Below are 17,183 nucleotides of genomic sequence, written 5' to 3'. Positions count from 1 at the left end.
GGGAACCTGGAGCCTGCTTTGGATTCTGTGTCTCCCTCTCTCCCTGCCCCTCCCCACTCATGCTCTGTTTCTCCGTCTCAAAAATAAACGTAACAAAAATTTTCAAAAAAAGAAAAAATGCAGATTCCAGGCTCCAGACCTAAAATCCTTTCTCTAGCGTTTCTGTTTTCCTCTCAAAATGTTATTCCTAAGACCATAACCACCAGGAGAGAGATAAGGGCTTTGATGCTAATTAGCCCGTCCCTGTAACTGGAAATATTTATACCCCAAAGTATTTCTACCCCCAGAGCAATACCAGAGGGCTGATTCTGTTCTCACCTTCCTTCGCTCCTCAACAAGCACCTGTCCTTGAGCACCCGGAGCTTTATACCCGGCAAAGTAAGAGGCCCGCCCCTGTGCGCCTTCAGCAGCCGACCAGCTGCCCTCAGGTCAGAGCACAAGTAAATATGTAATTACAGATTTACAGAGAGACGCTCTGAAAGAAAAGACCTACAGGTCCCTGCTCCCCTCTCAGAGGTCGCGCCCCGGGCCGCTGTGACCCTGAGGCTGCTCCACGGACCCCCCCTGTGCACCCTGTGTCTGGAATGATGCACCTTCCCTACCTTCTGCTCTGGAAATTGCCTCCCTGTGTGAACATGCTGGAAGCAGGAGAGAAAGCCCCCGGTCTTTTCAAGTTCCAGTGAAGGAACTAAAAACCATTTTTATCATTTTTTTAAGTTTATTTTGAGAGAGAGCGTGTGTGGGAGTGGGGGGAGGGGCAGAGAGACAGAGAGGGAGACAGAGTCCCAAGCAGACTCTGAGCAGTCAGCACAGAGCCCGACCGAACTGTGAGATCATGCCCTGAGCCGAAACCAAGAGTCAGACGCCCAACCATCTGAGCCACCCAGGTGCCCCTAAAAAACATTTTTAAATGACAAGGTAATATAATAGGCATATTATGCAAAAATCGGAAAATAGAGAAAAGGGAAAAAAAATTGGTTAAGATTCCCAAACCTTCCCAACCATTCTGTCTTCTAGTCTTACTTCCTGTGCATTTCTTTCCTGATGTGTCACACAGGGTCACTGTAGAAAACATGTAAACTAAAGTACAAGTTCATAGAAGCAGGAAAAAAGTCCATCTACAGGCAATCGTCACTAATTTCAGCACATCTTCCTATCTGAACTATCTTAAGATGACGGGTGCCTGGGTGGCTCAGTTGGTTGAGTGTCCAACTACAGTTCGTGAGTTCAAGTCCCACGTCGGGCTCACGGCTGTCAGCACAGAGCCTGCTTCGGAGCCTCTGTTCCTCCCTCTCTCTGCCCCTCCCCTGTTCACGCTCTCTCAAAAATAAATAAACATTAAAAAATAAAACGAAATAAAAGAAATGAACTATCTTGTGATGGCAATCTTGGCACATATATAATTTTGCCTATTTTTTCTAGGTGATAAGTCTGAAAAAAATAACATGATAACGTAACAACCACAATGGCAAGAGGACCTTGGCACTAAGGACGCTTTTGTCTACGATGAACAGGAAACCTCAATTCAAATTGCTCAAACATTAAGAACACGTCCGGGCTCACCTCACCGGAAGCCCACAGGCGGGGCCGGCTTCCGAGGGACTCTGGCAAAAGGTCACTAATACCACAAGGGACCCGGGTGCTTTCTGTGGGCTCACTCTTGACGTTCATTGTCAGCTTAATCCTGAAGGTTTTAGGCTATTTAGAGGCCCACTTACAGCGGGTAAGAGGAGACTGCTTCAGGGCCTCTCCCAGAAAAACCAGGTAAACCGTCCCCAGAAACCTCCAACGATTCTCTCCTCTGGCCTCGCTGGTCCCAAGTGTGGCACGTGGTCACTGCCGCGTCCGTCAGGCAGGGAGGATGGGAGCGTCTTTAGGGCTGTCCTGGAACCGAGTGTGGGAAATGGGCGGGTTCCTGAATAAAATGTCAATTCCCATGGAGGGAGGAGTGGGTGCTGGGGGGGCAATGGAGACCACCACATGGTTTTCTGTGCGGCATCTCTCTCCATCCAAAGTATTTTCTCCTGTGATCTTCTAACAAAGTCTCATCCACCTTCCAACCTCATCCACCTTCCACACCGTGTGGCTTGGCAAGACAGCCTAGGGCTTGGGGTCCTCTTTAAATAATCCGAGAGCCAATAATTCAAGATTTAGCCACGGAGCATAATTTTGCAGAAAGCTGAAAACATCTCTATTCTTTTTTCTTTTTTTTAAGTTCATTTAAGTCATCTCCACACCGAACGTGGGGCTCAAGCTCACAACCCCAAGATCAAGAGTCACACGCTCCTGTGACTGAGCCTGCCCACTGGGCACCCCGAAACCACACATTTTCATGACTGACATTCACTTGCACCAAATCGGTCTCCCCGGGCATTTTTCCAAGGTGCCATTTAATTGTTCATCAAGAAGCTGGAAATTCCTGCACGTCCCCTGACCCCTTCACCCTCCACACGTCTCACGTGAGACTTTGCACATTAGAATCAGAGGTGCCCGGGAGCACCTGGCTGGCTCAGAGAGTGTGCGACTCTTGATCTCAGGATCGTGAGTTCAAGCCCCACGCTGGGTGTGGAGCCTCACTAGAACAAACAAAAAAACAAAAATAAAAAACAGGGGTGCCTGAAGAACAGAACTGAGCCGTCAAGACCTTTGTGCTTGTTGTTATTCACCGAACTCCCGACAGCACCGCATGCCTGGCGTCCGGCAGATGCTCAGTAAAGGTTTGCGGACTGAAGGAAGACAGGCGGGGGCCAAAATGTTGTCTAGGAAGCAGACCTAAAGCAAATACAAAAAACCCGGGCCTCTTCCTACTTCCTACTGAGCTGGGAGTTTCAAAAGAAGTTTGGTCTGAAGTGGAGGCTTGTTTTTGTTAGTTGTTTGGGAGGCGGTGGTGGTGGCGGGTGGGTGTGAGTGGCCACCAGACCCGCGTGCTCTCCTGTGGGTGTCTGAGGATCTGAAAGTAAGAGCGGCCGCAGTGTTCTGGGTGGGACCAAGTACACCTGACGGGCACACACGCTTCCCGGCCGGCAGACAGTTGGCATCGGATTGCGCTGTCCTGGGGCACGTACTCAGACTCACCTTCACACAGACCACTCGTGTGCAAGGAAACTAGGGGAAGCCTCCGATGGGGGATAGTTCTGCAGATGGGAGATTTTCTCCTGGCTCAGAGCAAACTGCACGAAACTAGCACTAAACAGCTCTGGGAAGGGCAGGAAACGACATGCCCTCACCCCCAGCAGCTTCTGTTCAAAACACTGGGTGACTTAATGATATGACCGTGTGTGCTGAGTTTTTTAGAGCAAGGACTAATAGACGAAGCTAAAACATGTCAGTAACTTTGTCTCAAGAGCAGCTCACGTTTATAAGTTGATTGGAGGGGCGCCTGGGTGGCTCAGTCGGTTAAGCGGCCGACTTCGGCTCAGGTCACGATCTCGCGGTCCGTGAGTTCGAGCCCCGCGTCGGGCTCTGCACCGACAGCTCGGAGCCTGGAGCCTGTTTCGGATTCTGTGTCTCCCTCTCTCTGACCCTCCCCCGATCATGCTCTGTCTCTCTCTGTCTCAAAAATAAATAAACGTTAAAAAAAAAAAAAATTAAGTTGTTGGAGATTTCAGCATGCCCCGAACAGAAGGACTTACCAGGCCCTTGCTCCATCCAGTGGCTTCTTCATAACAAGCTTGTCCCCCAGCCACAGCCCTTGCTCCCTCACACATGAACGACCCCACCTTCTCACTGCTCACGCCCAGCGCTCCCCAGCCCCACACCGCCCTGGACAGAGCCACTAGCACTTCCCACACCTGCTGACAAGCCCTCTGTCACTGCTTCGCACAGTCCTCCGATGCTGGCCCCGGGCTCTCCGGCATCACTCAGCCCGGAGACTCCTAATCTAGGAAAGCCTGCGTGGCTGCCATCAGAATCATCTGGGGGAGGTTTTTGTCTTAATATAGATTCCTGGATCCTATCAGAGAGCCAGCAAATCAGAATCTCCAGAGGTTACGCTGAGAAAATGAGAAAAAGGCAGAACGGCTCTTAGCAGTCTCTGCTCCAGAGCCAGGCCGGTACCTGGGGGCATCCCGCCGCGTACTCCACACACGGGGCGTCCCCGGCTCTAACCTGGAGCTTGCTTAACTCACCTGCCCGGCTCTCCAGCCCGGCACTGCAGTTGTCCGACATACAGGATTCTTAACTTCTCTGTTGCTCTAAGTCACACCTTTCCTCTTTCTGAGGAATCTTCGTGGCCTAATTCTACCCACCAACTTAATCCAGATCTTTCAACGTTTTCTTTAATTAGTCGAGGTAACATGGCTTTACGTTGCCTATATCGCCTTGCCGCTCCCAAGCAATCATACCTCCCGGGAGCAGAAACCCCGTGTCAGGAGTCTTAAGTCAGGTTCACTAACTCGTTTTAGCCTAAAGAAGCGGGCCGTGCCCCAGCTCTGACCATCTGGACAGTGAAGGGCAACAGGTCCACAAGGCTCTACGTACGGGACAGCTCGCTTATGCCGTCCGGCTGCATTTCCCTAAAAACTAAAATCCATCCTGTCCTCCAGACCATGCTTGGTCCTTTGCGCCAGACCAGCAGCAAGGCGACCCCACTCAACAGAGGACCACGTGCTTTTCGCAGACAAGAGCAGACGCAGCCCTGGCTTCCCCCGCGGATGCGGCTGCGATCTAGTCCAACGCGAAGGCACGCCACTGACACACGGCTGACCAGTAAGGCAAGGAAGAACGGCGAGACTCATCTTTCAACTTCCACCGAAAAAACTTGTCAAAATTGAGTAAAATACAAATACAGTCGCCATTTTCTTTTTTTAATCTAGTTTATGCCACACCTAATTATAACACAGTCTTAGTGGGGAGAAGAGAAAGTGTCTCTGTGTGAGAGCGTTTAGAGATATTTGAGGACAGGGCGAGCGATCTCCTTAGAGAACTCGGAGCCCCAGCCGCTTCCCCCGGGGCCCCGCGCGACTCCACCACCGACGCTTCAGTCCCAGCCCAGCTGACGGACGGAGGAAGCAGTTTGAACACAAACTTTAATTCGAAGCTGAACAATCCAGGACTACCGTCAATCTGACATTTTCCGTACTGAAGCGTCTCTTAAAGCCAAGTGCTTGTCAGAGTTGACACGGACTCCTAAAAGGTAAGACTTCAAATTTCTCTGTCACCGTTCTCTTACCCTTCTCAGTAAGTCTGGAAGTTTCAAAAAGGAGCAACACTACCGACTATTTGTCAGGAGCTTCCTAACTTTATTTATATATATGTATACATATATTTGTTTAATATTTCATTTTATATAGAATTACCATATATGTAAACTACTTCTATAAATATTTAACATTAAATACACTTTAAGTCTATACATATTTAAAAGTGTGTGTGAATATATATATGATACATATATATATATCATATATATGATAGATATATTTATATATGATATATACATATATATATTGTTTATATATATATATATATATTTTTTTTTTTTTTTTTTTTCCCCCCCAAGAAAACGAATAATAGGGGTTCCTGGATGGCTCATTCACTGAAGTGTCCAGCTTCAGCTCAGGTCATGATGTCACAATTACTGAGCTCGAGCCCCACATCTCGGCCCCTCCCCCACTTACACACACACACTCTCTCTCAAAATAAATACATAAGGGGCGCCTGGGTGGCTCAGTCGGTTGAGCCTCCGACTTCGGCTCAGGTCATGATCTCGCAGTCCGTGGGTTTGAGCCCTGCATCGGGCTCTGTGCTGACAGCTCGGAGCCTGGAACCTGCTTTCAATTCTGTGTGTGTCTCTGTGTGTGCCCCTCCCCTGCTCATATGCGCGCACGCACTTCCTCTGTCTCTCAAAAATAAATAAACATTAAAAAAAAATTTTTAAATAAATACATAAATAAACAAACTTTAAAAAAAGGCAATAGGGGCACCTGGGTGGCTCAGTCATTTAAGCGTCTGACTTCAGCTCAGGTCATGATGTCACGATTCGTGTGTTCGAGTCCCGCATCAGGCTCTGCACTGAAAGCATGGAGCCTGCTTGGGATTCTCTGTCTTTCTCTCTCTGCTCCTCCCCCATTTGCACTTTCTCAAAAATAAATAACTTAAAAAAAATAAGCAATAAGGGGCGCCTGGGTGGCTCAGTCAGTTGGGCATCCGCCTTCAGCTCAGGTCACGATCTCAGTTTGTGGGTTCAAGCCCTGCGTCAGGCTCTGTGCTGACAGCTCAGAGCCTGGAGCCTGCTTTGGATTCTCTGTCTCCTCCTGTCTCTCTGCCCCTCCCCCGCTCATGCTCGCGCTCTCTCTCTCTCTCTCTCCTCTCTCAAAAAATAAATAAAAATGTAAAAATAATAATAATAATAATAATAATCAGCAATAAACACTAGGAATATCAGAAATCACCTCTCTTTGGTATTCGACCTCTCGTCACTTGCCTCCTCTCCGTTAGCTCTTGGTCCCACTGCTGGGCCCGGCCACACTAATTCTTTCCCTCTCTGAATTCCTGTCACATTCCCAGTTGGAAGTAACCTGCTACCTTCAGATTGACATCTAGTTGTGAATGCAGATTTTATCAAAGGTCAAGAGCAGGGTGTCTTATATCCCCTCAAACCCTGCACAGTCTCACAGTGCTTAGTGCAGAGGGGGCCCATGAACACTGTAACCCCACCGCCTAACCTGCGTTAGAAACGCGAATACTGCCTCCTCCGTTGCCTCTGATTCAACAGAGGACCCCACAGACAGGTACTGACCTGCTCAACACAACTCAAGTCACGAGGACACAAAAACACAGTCCTTTAATGTCCAAACTAAGTCCTCTACAAACACTGAGGCCCATTGATCCCACGGACAGAAGTGGAGACAAAAGCAATGACCTGCATGTAAAGCAGTCATTCCTTAGTCCACGTTCAGTTTACACACTTGAAACTGTAACCCTCCTGCTGGAGGCAAATACGCTACTGTCTTCAATGTGTTTTTCCTGGCTCCCCACTCTGCACCGCTCCACCTCTCTCTGGATACGCTGGGGTCTCGATAGGGTCCCTCGGGCACCTGCCCCCTGCCCCAGTGGTGGCAGTTCACTCTGCACCCCCCCGCTCCCCCAAAGCCATCTGGCGGCACGGCCAAACACCAAGCATCCCCGAGCACCCCGGCCTGCTGGAACCAGGACAGTGGACAGTGCCCGGGGCGGGGGACTAGAGTCCGGAGTCACGCAGAGGTGGGACCCCACTCACTGAAGCACGGAGACTCTTCAGCGGTTGGACCGCGGTGCCTCACCTCCCTCTAGCCCCTCTCCCTGCACGTGCGCCGAGGTAACCTCTCTGAAGGAAGGGGTGTTCCACGCACGCGCCCTGACACTCGACACAGCGTTCCGCACGTGGCGGGCACTCACATTTTTTGGAATCCGTACTTTCCAGAACATAAAATCTCATGGTATTAAGTCTTCTTAAAATGACCTTATGCAATAATCCCAAGCATTTGACCCACACACAAGTAAGCAAAGGAGAAGCCCAATGAGTTGTTGAAAAGTTTTGTATTGTGTCATATAAACTGTCTTCATATACAAGTGCATAAGTGAGAGACTGGTCTCCCCCTTCCCCCCGCAACCCCCAAACATCACAGCAGACCGATTCTTGCTAGTATTTGATAAAGTTAAAATACATCCCTTCTAGACACCAGCTTCTAAATCTTGTGACTTAACAATGTGGCGCAGGCACGGACAGTTCCAGCGCTTTTACGCTTGTCCCTGAACGTTTCTCTTCAAAGTTCCAGGCAGTAACTGATTGTAATGCCCTCAAATTGGAAAAACCTGACTCTTTAGAGTTTATAAATTACATACACTTAGATCACTAAGAATTGAGCTGTTACCTACATATAACACACCCCCTCAAACTATTTAGCACCATGGATAGAATCCTCAATACTAACTAATGGGCTAATCAATCCAATGATCAAAGATATGACAGTGACAGTCTTAAAAAACACAAATTTGTTATTTTTCTCATATACAATATAAATTCCCTCCTCTCTTACAAATCTTTCTCTCTGGCAATATTCTGTGCTGCATTGAATGTCCTGAATAATTATATGGCTGTAAAAGTCTTGCCTGACGCTAAGTACAACTCCCTAGGTCATTAGTAACGAGAAGCTAAGGCATTACACGTAAAAGGCTCCGAGCTAATTTACACATGGTGAAATAGTGGTACAACAGAACTGCACTACGTTTCTTCTCTACCTTCATGCTTTGCTAAAGTGCTACAGTTCCTGTAAGATTTCCGTCCTGCATAGATTCAAATTCTGGGTCTCTCACTTTTGGATGGCTTGAGTACCATAAAACATAATTTATTTGGTCTCAAAAGGGACCGCTACTTAGCTAAAAAAGTTGCAACAATCACCTTTCTTTAAACCTAGAACATACACCCCACTGAGGATGAGGAATAACACAACAACCCTGTCCTTCTGTCTGTAATTAGAGTGGAAATCAGTTAAGTTGAGGTGTGCGCTTTTTAAGAGGTGCTACACAGTCACGTCAAGAGTTTAAAATGGTCACAAACGCTACTTCAGTGACATGTAACGTTCCATATATGCTACATTATTCTTAGCACTTTTGCACTTAATCTCCACACACAGTTAAGTCCAGGTATCAAAACAATCCTGATTCTAAAAAAGAGAACTCACCACCAATATTTAAAGCTGTTCCTTCCCAGGACAACCGTCTCCCAGCTATGACAAATATCAAGGTGGCACTCTCTTAGGCTAAGTTCCGTCAAGGTTCAGACAACCCTGAGGAGAACTCAACAAGGTCCCTGTAAAGAAATCTTCAATGAGAAACCCAGCACACGGGAATTTTCTAAAGCTTCACAACTGGCTCGTTAGCACAGAGACGCGCAGGCTTCCCCGGAGCGTGGAGCCTGGTGACTGTGCTGAGGAGGCACACACGACTGGACTCTAACTCCTGATGTCTCTTGCGTACGCAAGACGCAGGAAGTCTGACGAGGGACCTACGACACACGTGGCCAGGCCCCACTCTCCTGGGGAGCACGCGGAAGCACTGGGAAGCACGTAATGCACGGGCGTGGGCACCTCCGGGGGAAAAATGAACCTGCACAAGGCAATGGCTGTCCCAACCGAGGGTCTGAACAAGAGTTTAGTAATCCAGTAATGGTTCCCAAAGCATGCACCTCTGACGGTAAACAGAGGCTAAACCCTGAAAGAACAAAAGAGCTTCATAAAAGAAACCTTCACACATTGCACTGCTTCTGTTCGTCCTCACCCATTCAGTGCATCTGGGTCAGACGTGCACTTCTCAGGAAAGCCAGGCCTGCCCTGGGAACACAGCTGTGATGCTACCTGTCCCTAGTGAGGTCCCCCAGCCGTCTCCACAGCCCGGCTTCCCTGATCTCATTGGTCCCCCATCTGCAACGGGAGGCAGTTCCACAGCTACTCACTGAACTGTACCACTGACCTCCCTACGAGGTTCTCGCTATGTGTCCAGGAAGCACAGGAGAGCAGAAGTGAGGCCCTTCGCCGAGAAGGTCCCAGGAAACCCAAGTAGAAAAGAACATGGAGTAGTGCATAGCAGAAAGTCCCTCTTGTGGGCTTAGTCGAACACACGTGGTACATATATTCCCCCAGAGTATAAACAATCCACGTTAATTCACTAATATCAGGAACAGAACCCAAAACATCGGTAGATCAAATTCTAATGTGACAATTTAAAAGTAGACAGTGCTCCACTGGGTTAATAAGTCAGAATTAGCTAAAAGACAGTATTCTAGACACCACATCACTGCAAACTCCCTCGAGGCATATCCCCTTCATCAGTTACATTTACAGTAACGGTCATAACAGGAGAAAAGAGCAAGCACCGTGCTCACTAATGCAAGTTCCTGGACTGCTCTGAGTAAGCCCTGCAGTTCACAGAGGAACACCTCACATCTTCCCTTCAGGTTACGGAGTCTTTCTTCTTCCGGAACGGTGATTTTAGCCTCTTCCATACGCTGGTTTTGGGCTTAGACTTTTTCTCCATGGCCAGCACTGCCTCCTTTTCTTTCCTACGTATCTCCCGTACAAGGGCATGGAATACATCATCGATGTAGTAGCGGAACGCAGCAGAGGTCTCAAAGAAAGGACAGCTGAATTCTCGGGCCAAAGCCAATCCTTCTTCCTTGGTGACCTTTAAAAATGTAAACATGAGAAAATGTATAGTGGTAGCCATGGAAAACAATTAAAACTGCCCCAAAAAGTGACAAGTGAAGGGGCGATCTAACAGGAAGAGAGCTCAACTCTGGAGGCATTCAAGAAGAATTCAGTCGGGAAGTTGAATTCTAAGATTCCCTCTGCCTTCAAATTACATGATTCTGTTTCTAATCTACTTTATTTTTTTATTTTTATTTATTTTTTAATTTTTTTATTTATTTTTGAGACAGAGGGAGGCAGAACACGAGCAGGGGAGGGGCAGAGAGAGAGGGAGGGAGGGAGGGAGACACAGAATCCGAAGCAGGCTCCAGGATCTGGGCTGTCAGCACAGAGCCTGACGCGGGGCTCGAACTCACGGAGTGTGAGATCGTGACCTGAGCTGAAGTTGGACGCTCAACCGACTGAGCCACCCAGGCGCCCCTCTAATCTACTTTAAAGAGAACTTTTTAGAACAGGGCATAATTACAGATACCAAGTATGTTATTTTAATTTCCTTACACTGTAATAAATCCAAAATCGAGATATCCAATTAGGGATAGACCATAATTTCTCCTAGGTCTGAACACTTAGGCTCTTTCTTTTTGCTACCACAAATAGCCTGGCAATGAACATTTTATATATAAATTCCTGGATAGATTTTTCAAACAGGCATTCACAGAGAAGCATTATGAACTTATCTACTATCAACCAGTTCCGAAAAGTCTGTACCAGTCCACTGCTTCCATCAGCAGTCACAATGTGCCTGTCCACTATTCTCTCAACGTAACACCAAACGGCAAAACTTCAAACTTTGTTGGTAACTTGAAGACGAGCACCACTTGCTCTATAATCCTCTCCAATTCTTATCCTCCCCTTCCAGAGTACATAATCCTCATTGTCAACAAGCAGATCTCGAAATCCAACCTACATCTCCTGTTGCAACATAGATAATTCATTTTCTAAGGTTTTAAGAAATGAACATTCCATGATCCTTCACTTAATGGGTATTCTATTTGTTACCTGATTACCATCCTGTAGATTTTATCTTGTAAACAGAGTCCTAAAATTCAGATTTTATCCAAACTAATTGCAAATTAGTAGATATAGAAAAATTTCCAAGGTTAAGGAGACACTAATTTTAGATTTTTATCTTAGGGCAAAAGAATCTATAAGTAGTGAAACAACCCACCTCCCAAGACTACAGATCATATTTCCGAGTCCTCCTCACCTGTCTTAGTTGCTTCAGGTCAGACTTGTTCCCCACCAGAACCACAGGTGTATCATCAGTGCGTCGAACTCGGTAAATAAGCTGCTTAAATTCCCGAACTTCATGGAAACTTCGGCGATCGGTGATAGAATAGCAGATGATAAACCCTTCTCCTGCCCTCATATACTGATCCCGCATGGCCGTAAACTCTGCCTAGAGGGAAACAGGATCACTCATGCATTGGTACAACCTAGAACTACATCTGTATTAGCTATTACTTCAGGTTCAAGAAGAGACACATCAATTACCTGCTATCCTGAGTCAGAGGGCATGAAAAATTAAAAGAGATGAACTGGTGATCTTCTCTGTGTAAGCCTTCCCCTCCCCTTTACCAGAGTGAAAACACCTCTATACATAGTATTCTAAGATTTAATACCTGTCCAGCCGTATCCAAAATGTCCAGGTTGGCAGGCTCATCATCAATACGGATCCGGATTTTATAAGCATCTTCTACAGGAGAGAATAAAAGTGTACTATAAACCCATAAACACAAAACTATGCAACCTCAATTTTTTCCTTTTTAAGTAATCTCTACCCCATCGTGGGGCTTGAACTAAAATTAATGATCCTGAGATCAAGAGTCAAATGCTCTACCAACAGAGCCAACCCAGCGCCCCACAACCTTAAAATTCATCTTATGGAGGGGCGCCTGGGTGTCTCAATCGGTTAAGCATCTGACTTCGGCTCAAGTCATGATCTCACAGTTCGTGAGTTGGAGCCCAGGTCAGGGTCACTGCTGTCAGCACGGAGGATCCTCTGTCTCCTTCTGTCTTTGCCCCTCCCCTGCTTGCAAGCAAGTGTGCATGCGCGCTCTCACTCGCTCTCTCTCAAAAATAAACATTTCAAAATTTGTCTTATTGAGAATTAGATTATACCCAAGTTCTCTCAGTGCCCAGATTTTCTCAGGAAACATGCTAAATCCATTAAGATATGTAAATCGGATCTTCAGCTGAGGTGTTTTATGTTTTTTTTTTTTCACTTAAGCAATGACATAAGTTCATCCATAGCTTCTTTATAAGATTTCACCTACGATCCTAAGCAATAAAAGGATATTGGTTTTTTTTTTAAAAATATTGGGCTCAAAAAGTAACTTTACCAATTTGTTAAATAATTATTAGATGTGAGACATTATCCTAAGTAATCTATATACTTAACTCATTCAATAACAAATATGCCAATAATCCACAGTAGGCATTATTATCTCTATTTCACAAATAAAGTAAATGAAATTCTAAAACATTAAAGGTCTTCCCCTTATTACATAGTTGCACTTGACCAAACACTATGGTTTCTCTTCCTTTTAAATCCAAACAAAAAAGAAAAACCATAATTTCCTTTTTTCTAGATAATCCCTATTGTCATAATTTCTCCTCTATGAAACAAAATTTCTCATTGCATATTATTATAGTAACCTTGAAAAATACAAGAAAATTTTTTTAAAAAAGAAAAAAACCCACTCAGTATTTCTATCCTTCAATATTTGTATCATTCAAATACACCTCACTGTATTTCAACATTTTTTCTTGAATCCCTGCTTCTGACTCTCCTTCAAGATAAAGAGCCACGACACCATTGCTTCTCAAACAACAGGTCATGATCCATTAGGATTAATGAGTTGTGAATGAACTTAATGGGATGGGATTGGCATTAAAATAAATAAGCAAAATTCTAAAGGAAAAAGAAATCCTAAGAGCATACCGCATATAGTGACATAAATACAGCTTCCTGATATTTTAGTTACGTGTATATACGTACATAGGTACACGTACACACAGGCACAGACACTTACACGTGTACTGGGTACAATGTAAAGCTTTTCTTCTTAGAGTCACCAAAGTTTGAAACAAAACCCCCTAATACATAAACTCGATGAGAGCAAGGGTCAAATTTTTTTGCTCCCCACTATACCCTCTGGGCCTACTACAGTGCTTGGTACATAACGGGAACTCAAGAGACGGAAGTATTTGCTATTGAATCAGGTAATACCGTCAGGAGAGCAGCTGACTGTGAAAAAAAAAAAAACTGACTGAAAAAATTAACTTTTTTGGGGCACCTGGGTGGCTCAATTGGTTAAGTGTCCGACTTTGGCTGAGGTCATGATCTCACCATTCATGGGTTTGAGCCCCATGTCGGGCTCTGTGCTGAACCTGCTTCAGATTCTGTGCCTCCCTCTCTCTCTCTCTTCCCCCCCTGCTCGCACACCGTCTCTCTCTCAAAAATAAATGTCAAAATTTAAAAAAAAATTAACTTTTTCAAGAACAAGTAGGAGTTTTTAAGAAAAAAGAAAAAATATTTCTGGAATTCTCAATAAATTATCCCAAGTCCTAAACTGAGTTTATTCCTAGAATTCCCAACATAGCTTGAATCCCTAAAACAACACTGTACATTTAAAAAAACAAGGACTGGGCCTCCTGGGTGGCTCGGTTGGTTAAGTGTCAAGACTTCAGCCCAAATCATGATTTCATGGCTCATGGTTTCGAGCCCTGTGTCAGGTTCTGTGCTGACAGCTCGGAGCCTGGAGCCTGCTTCTGATTGTCTCCCTCTGTCTCTCCTTCACTTGCACTCTTTCTGTCTCAAAAATAAATGAACGTTAAAAAAGGACCAGGGCGCCTGGGTGGCTCAGTCGGATAAGCACCCGACTCCTGATTTTAGCTCAATCTCACGGTTTGTGTGAGTTCAAGCCCCAAGTCAGGCTCTGCACTGACAGTGCTGAACCTGCTTGGGATTCTCTCTGCCCCTCCCCCGCTTGCTAACGCGCGCTCTCTCTCTCTCTCAAAATAAATAAAAATAAACTTTAAAAAAATAAGGACTGTTTATATGTTCCTCAAGTCACAGAAGCATTTACTGTATAAAATGACTACATTCAAAGCTGGCTTAGCACAGAACACTCACTGGCTTTGTGCAAAACAGCAGCAGAGGCCCGACCCAATGGAAATCCTTCCCAGAGACCCGGGGTCACCACCTAGGGTCACATTCTGAAAACACTAATAGCATGGCCGACCTTCTGGGCCCTCCCCTGCCCCTCCCCCCCCCACTTTTCATTTTGTCCTGGGATGTAACCCCCTAGAATCAGACCTGCTTCCCTACAGCTCAGGAATGGCAGTAATGCTCTGTCTTTGTAGAGGACGACAACCTTTCTTAAAAAGGCAAAACGAAAATGACTTGCTACTCCAAGTTTTGCCAAGAGCAGAGCATTAAGGACTAACCTTAGTGCGTAATCAGTTTGAGGGATAAGGAAGTAAAAACTAAGAGCTGCCAGTGGAAGAAGGCCAGTGTGCAAGTGGTGAGAGCTCAGCAGGCTGGCTCGACTTGTTTTTCTGCTTCCTTTTGTGGAAGTTCAAATCAGCTGACTCATGGTTACCGAGCCAGAGACCCTTAGACAAGTGACAGCAAAGGCGTCTGTCAGGTGGCCTGGAAACTTTTCCTTTCACCTGGCGATGCAGTCCGGCACCCACACAAAGGTAAGGAAGGAGAGCGCCCCCAGAAGGGCTTACACACACACAGAGTGAGGGCAGGAAAAAACGAATGCTCATTTGCTCCCAACTTCTGTGACCCTCTCGGGAAGACATCTCAGACACGGAAAAAGGCTCAGGAGACGACTGGTGAAAACACCGTTTCCAAAACGGAGGCCAAGACGCGTCCATAGAGTTCGTTTGGAAACTTCCGCCGGAACGTGACTTACCGATGGTGGGGTCGTGGTCTTCTGGAAATCGGTGGCTGATGAACTGCATGGTCATGGCTTCAAAACAAGACAGGAGAGTTACAATCCAGAGAAGTGGCCCCCGGGAAGAACAGCAAGGGTCACCACTGCACGACAGCCACCTGGCTGGGGTGGAGACGAGCTCTTTTCACCCCCCCGCTTCTGGTGACCTGGAAGCACAAGGGCACCTACCGCTTTTCCCCACGCCGCCGGCGCCCAGCATCACCAGCTTGTACTCCCGGGACAGGCCCGCGGGGCTGCTGCAGCCGCTGCCGGAGGGGCGCGGCCCCGGGTCCATGGCCCCCCCGGGACGCGCACCTGGCGAGCGAGAAGAACGCGCTGGACCCGGGCCGCACCCGGAGCCCCCGTCCCCTCCCCCCGCCCGGGGCCGGCGCCCCCGGCCCCTGCCCCGCGGCCCTCGCCCCTTCCACCGGCCCGCGCTGCGCCCCCGGCCCTCGGTCCCCCGGCCCCACGGTCCCCGGTCGGCCGCCGCCTCCTCACCTTCCCCGGGACAGTCCGGCCGGCGACACCGCACGGCGTTCCCAAGTCCTGCTATTTCCAGAGGAAAAACAAAAGGGGCAAAACACCTCCGGAGCCTCCTCGGACCGGGGCGCCGGCACCGCCACCAGGAGCCCGCCCCTCAGCCTCCGGCTCCTCCGCGCGCCCCCCGCCCCCGCCCCCGAGGCGCGCCGACCCCCACCTCGCCCGCCAGCCCCGCGCGAGGCTCCAGCGCTGACCTGTGACCCCTCCCGTCGCCGGGGAAGATGGCGCTACGGCGGGGAGGCGGGGCCGGGTGACGCGCGCCTGGCCCCGCCCTGCGGTGGGGGGGGGGGGGAGCGCCGCTCGCGGGTGTGCGCACGCGCGCGGGAAGAGGCGGCCGGCTCGGTAAAGGACCGAGGGGGCCTCTGTGGCGACTAACTTACCGGGGCTGTGTGTCGTTTATGATAAAAAACGAACCTGGCCAAATGTAACGAGGCAACGTACGAAATGGGCACCCACCAGATCTTCCCGGAAAATAGTGCAGAGGCCAAGATTCCGGCCTAACCGCGGAAAAACCAAGTTCCACCAAAGCACGGCTACAGGGACTGCGGGTCAGGTCTGGAAGACCAGAGGTTCGTTCGCAGCACTGTGGTTAGGCTGAGCACAGTTCCGCATTTACACGCATGTACCTTAAAGACATCTCGGTTTTTAGTTTTTAAAATTACTTTCGAGAGAAAGTGCAAGCAGGGAGGGGGAAAATCCCAAGCAAGCTCCACGCTCAGCGCAGAGCCCCATCGGTGGCTCGATCCCAGGACCGCAGAATCATGACCCGAACTCAAATCGAGTCGGACACTCAACCAACTGGGACTATCCAGGTGCCCCAATGAAAGGCATTTCAAAGGGGCGCCTGGGTGGCTCGGTCGGTTAAGCGTCCGACTTCAGCTCAGGTCACGATCTCGCGGTCTGTGAGTTCAAGCCCCGCGTCAGGCTCTGGGCTGATGGCTCAGAGCCTGGAGCCTGCTTCCGATTCTGTGTCCCTCTCTCTCTGCCCTTCCTCCGTTCATACTCTGTCTCTCTCTGTCTCAAAAATAAATAAACGTTAAAAAAAAAATTAAAAAAAAAAAAAAAAAGAAAGGCATTTCAAAACTAGGTTTTTAAAGACAAATGTACTACCTCCCCCCGCCCCCAAGAAGGAAATTAAGAGATTTTAAAGAATAATTTAAGACTGTTCACAGGGCCTTTTAAAAAACTTAAAAATTTTAGGGGCACCTGGGTTGCCCCTAAACGGTTGAGACCGTTGATCTCACGGTTTGTGAGTTCGAGCCCCGCGTCGGGCTCTGTGCTGACAGCTTGGAGCCTGCTTCTGATTCTGTCTCCCTCTCTCTCTGCCCCTCCCCCACTCATGCTCTGTCTGTCTCAGAAATAAACATTAAAAAAAAAATTTAAAAAAACAAAAAAAAAATTTTAATGTTTTTGATAGATATGGAGAGCAAGCGGGGAAGGGGCAGATGGGGAGACAGAACCCCAAACAGGCTCCAGGCTGTTAGCACAGAGCCCGATGTGGGGCTTGAAC

The 17,183-nt window shown here is 47.8% G+C and overlaps 1 protein-coding gene across 2 annotated transcripts; it reads right to left on the bottom strand.

Moving 5' to 3' along the window:
• Positions 1-7,503: 7,503 nt before the first annotated feature.
• On the bottom strand, positions 7,504-15,881 carry RIT1 (Ras like without CAAX 1). 2 transcript variants are annotated; one of them, XM_042926185.1, is made up of 7 exons: positions 15,868-15,881; positions 15,632-15,679; positions 15,323-15,448; positions 15,113-15,169; positions 11,807-11,880; positions 11,392-11,583; positions 7,504-10,161 (listed from the first exon to the last, which is right to left on the bottom strand). In XM_042926185.1, the coding sequence occupies exons 3-7, from the start codon at positions 15,426-15,428 to the stop codon at positions 9,931-9,933; spliced, it is 660 nt and encodes a 219-aa protein (XP_042782119.1). In that variant the 5' UTR covers positions 15,429-15,448; positions 15,632-15,679; positions 15,868-15,881; the 3' UTR covers positions 7,504-9,930. The 2 variants fall into 2 exon arrangements, with proteins under 2 accessions (XP_042782119.1, XP_042782121.1); XM_042926187.1 differs by having other exon boundaries at positions 15,632-15,682; positions 15,868-15,878.
• Positions 15,882-17,183: the final 1,302 nt, after the last annotated feature.

The sequence above is a fragment of the Panthera leo genome, chromosome F3 (assembly GCF_018350215.1).
Source record: "Panthera leo isolate Ple1 chromosome F3, P.leo_Ple1_pat1.1, whole genome shotgun sequence".
Classification (NCBI taxonomy): Eukaryota; Metazoa; Chordata; class Mammalia; order Carnivora; family Felidae; genus Panthera; species Panthera leo.
This window is presented reverse-complemented; position numbering and strand designations above follow the sequence as displayed.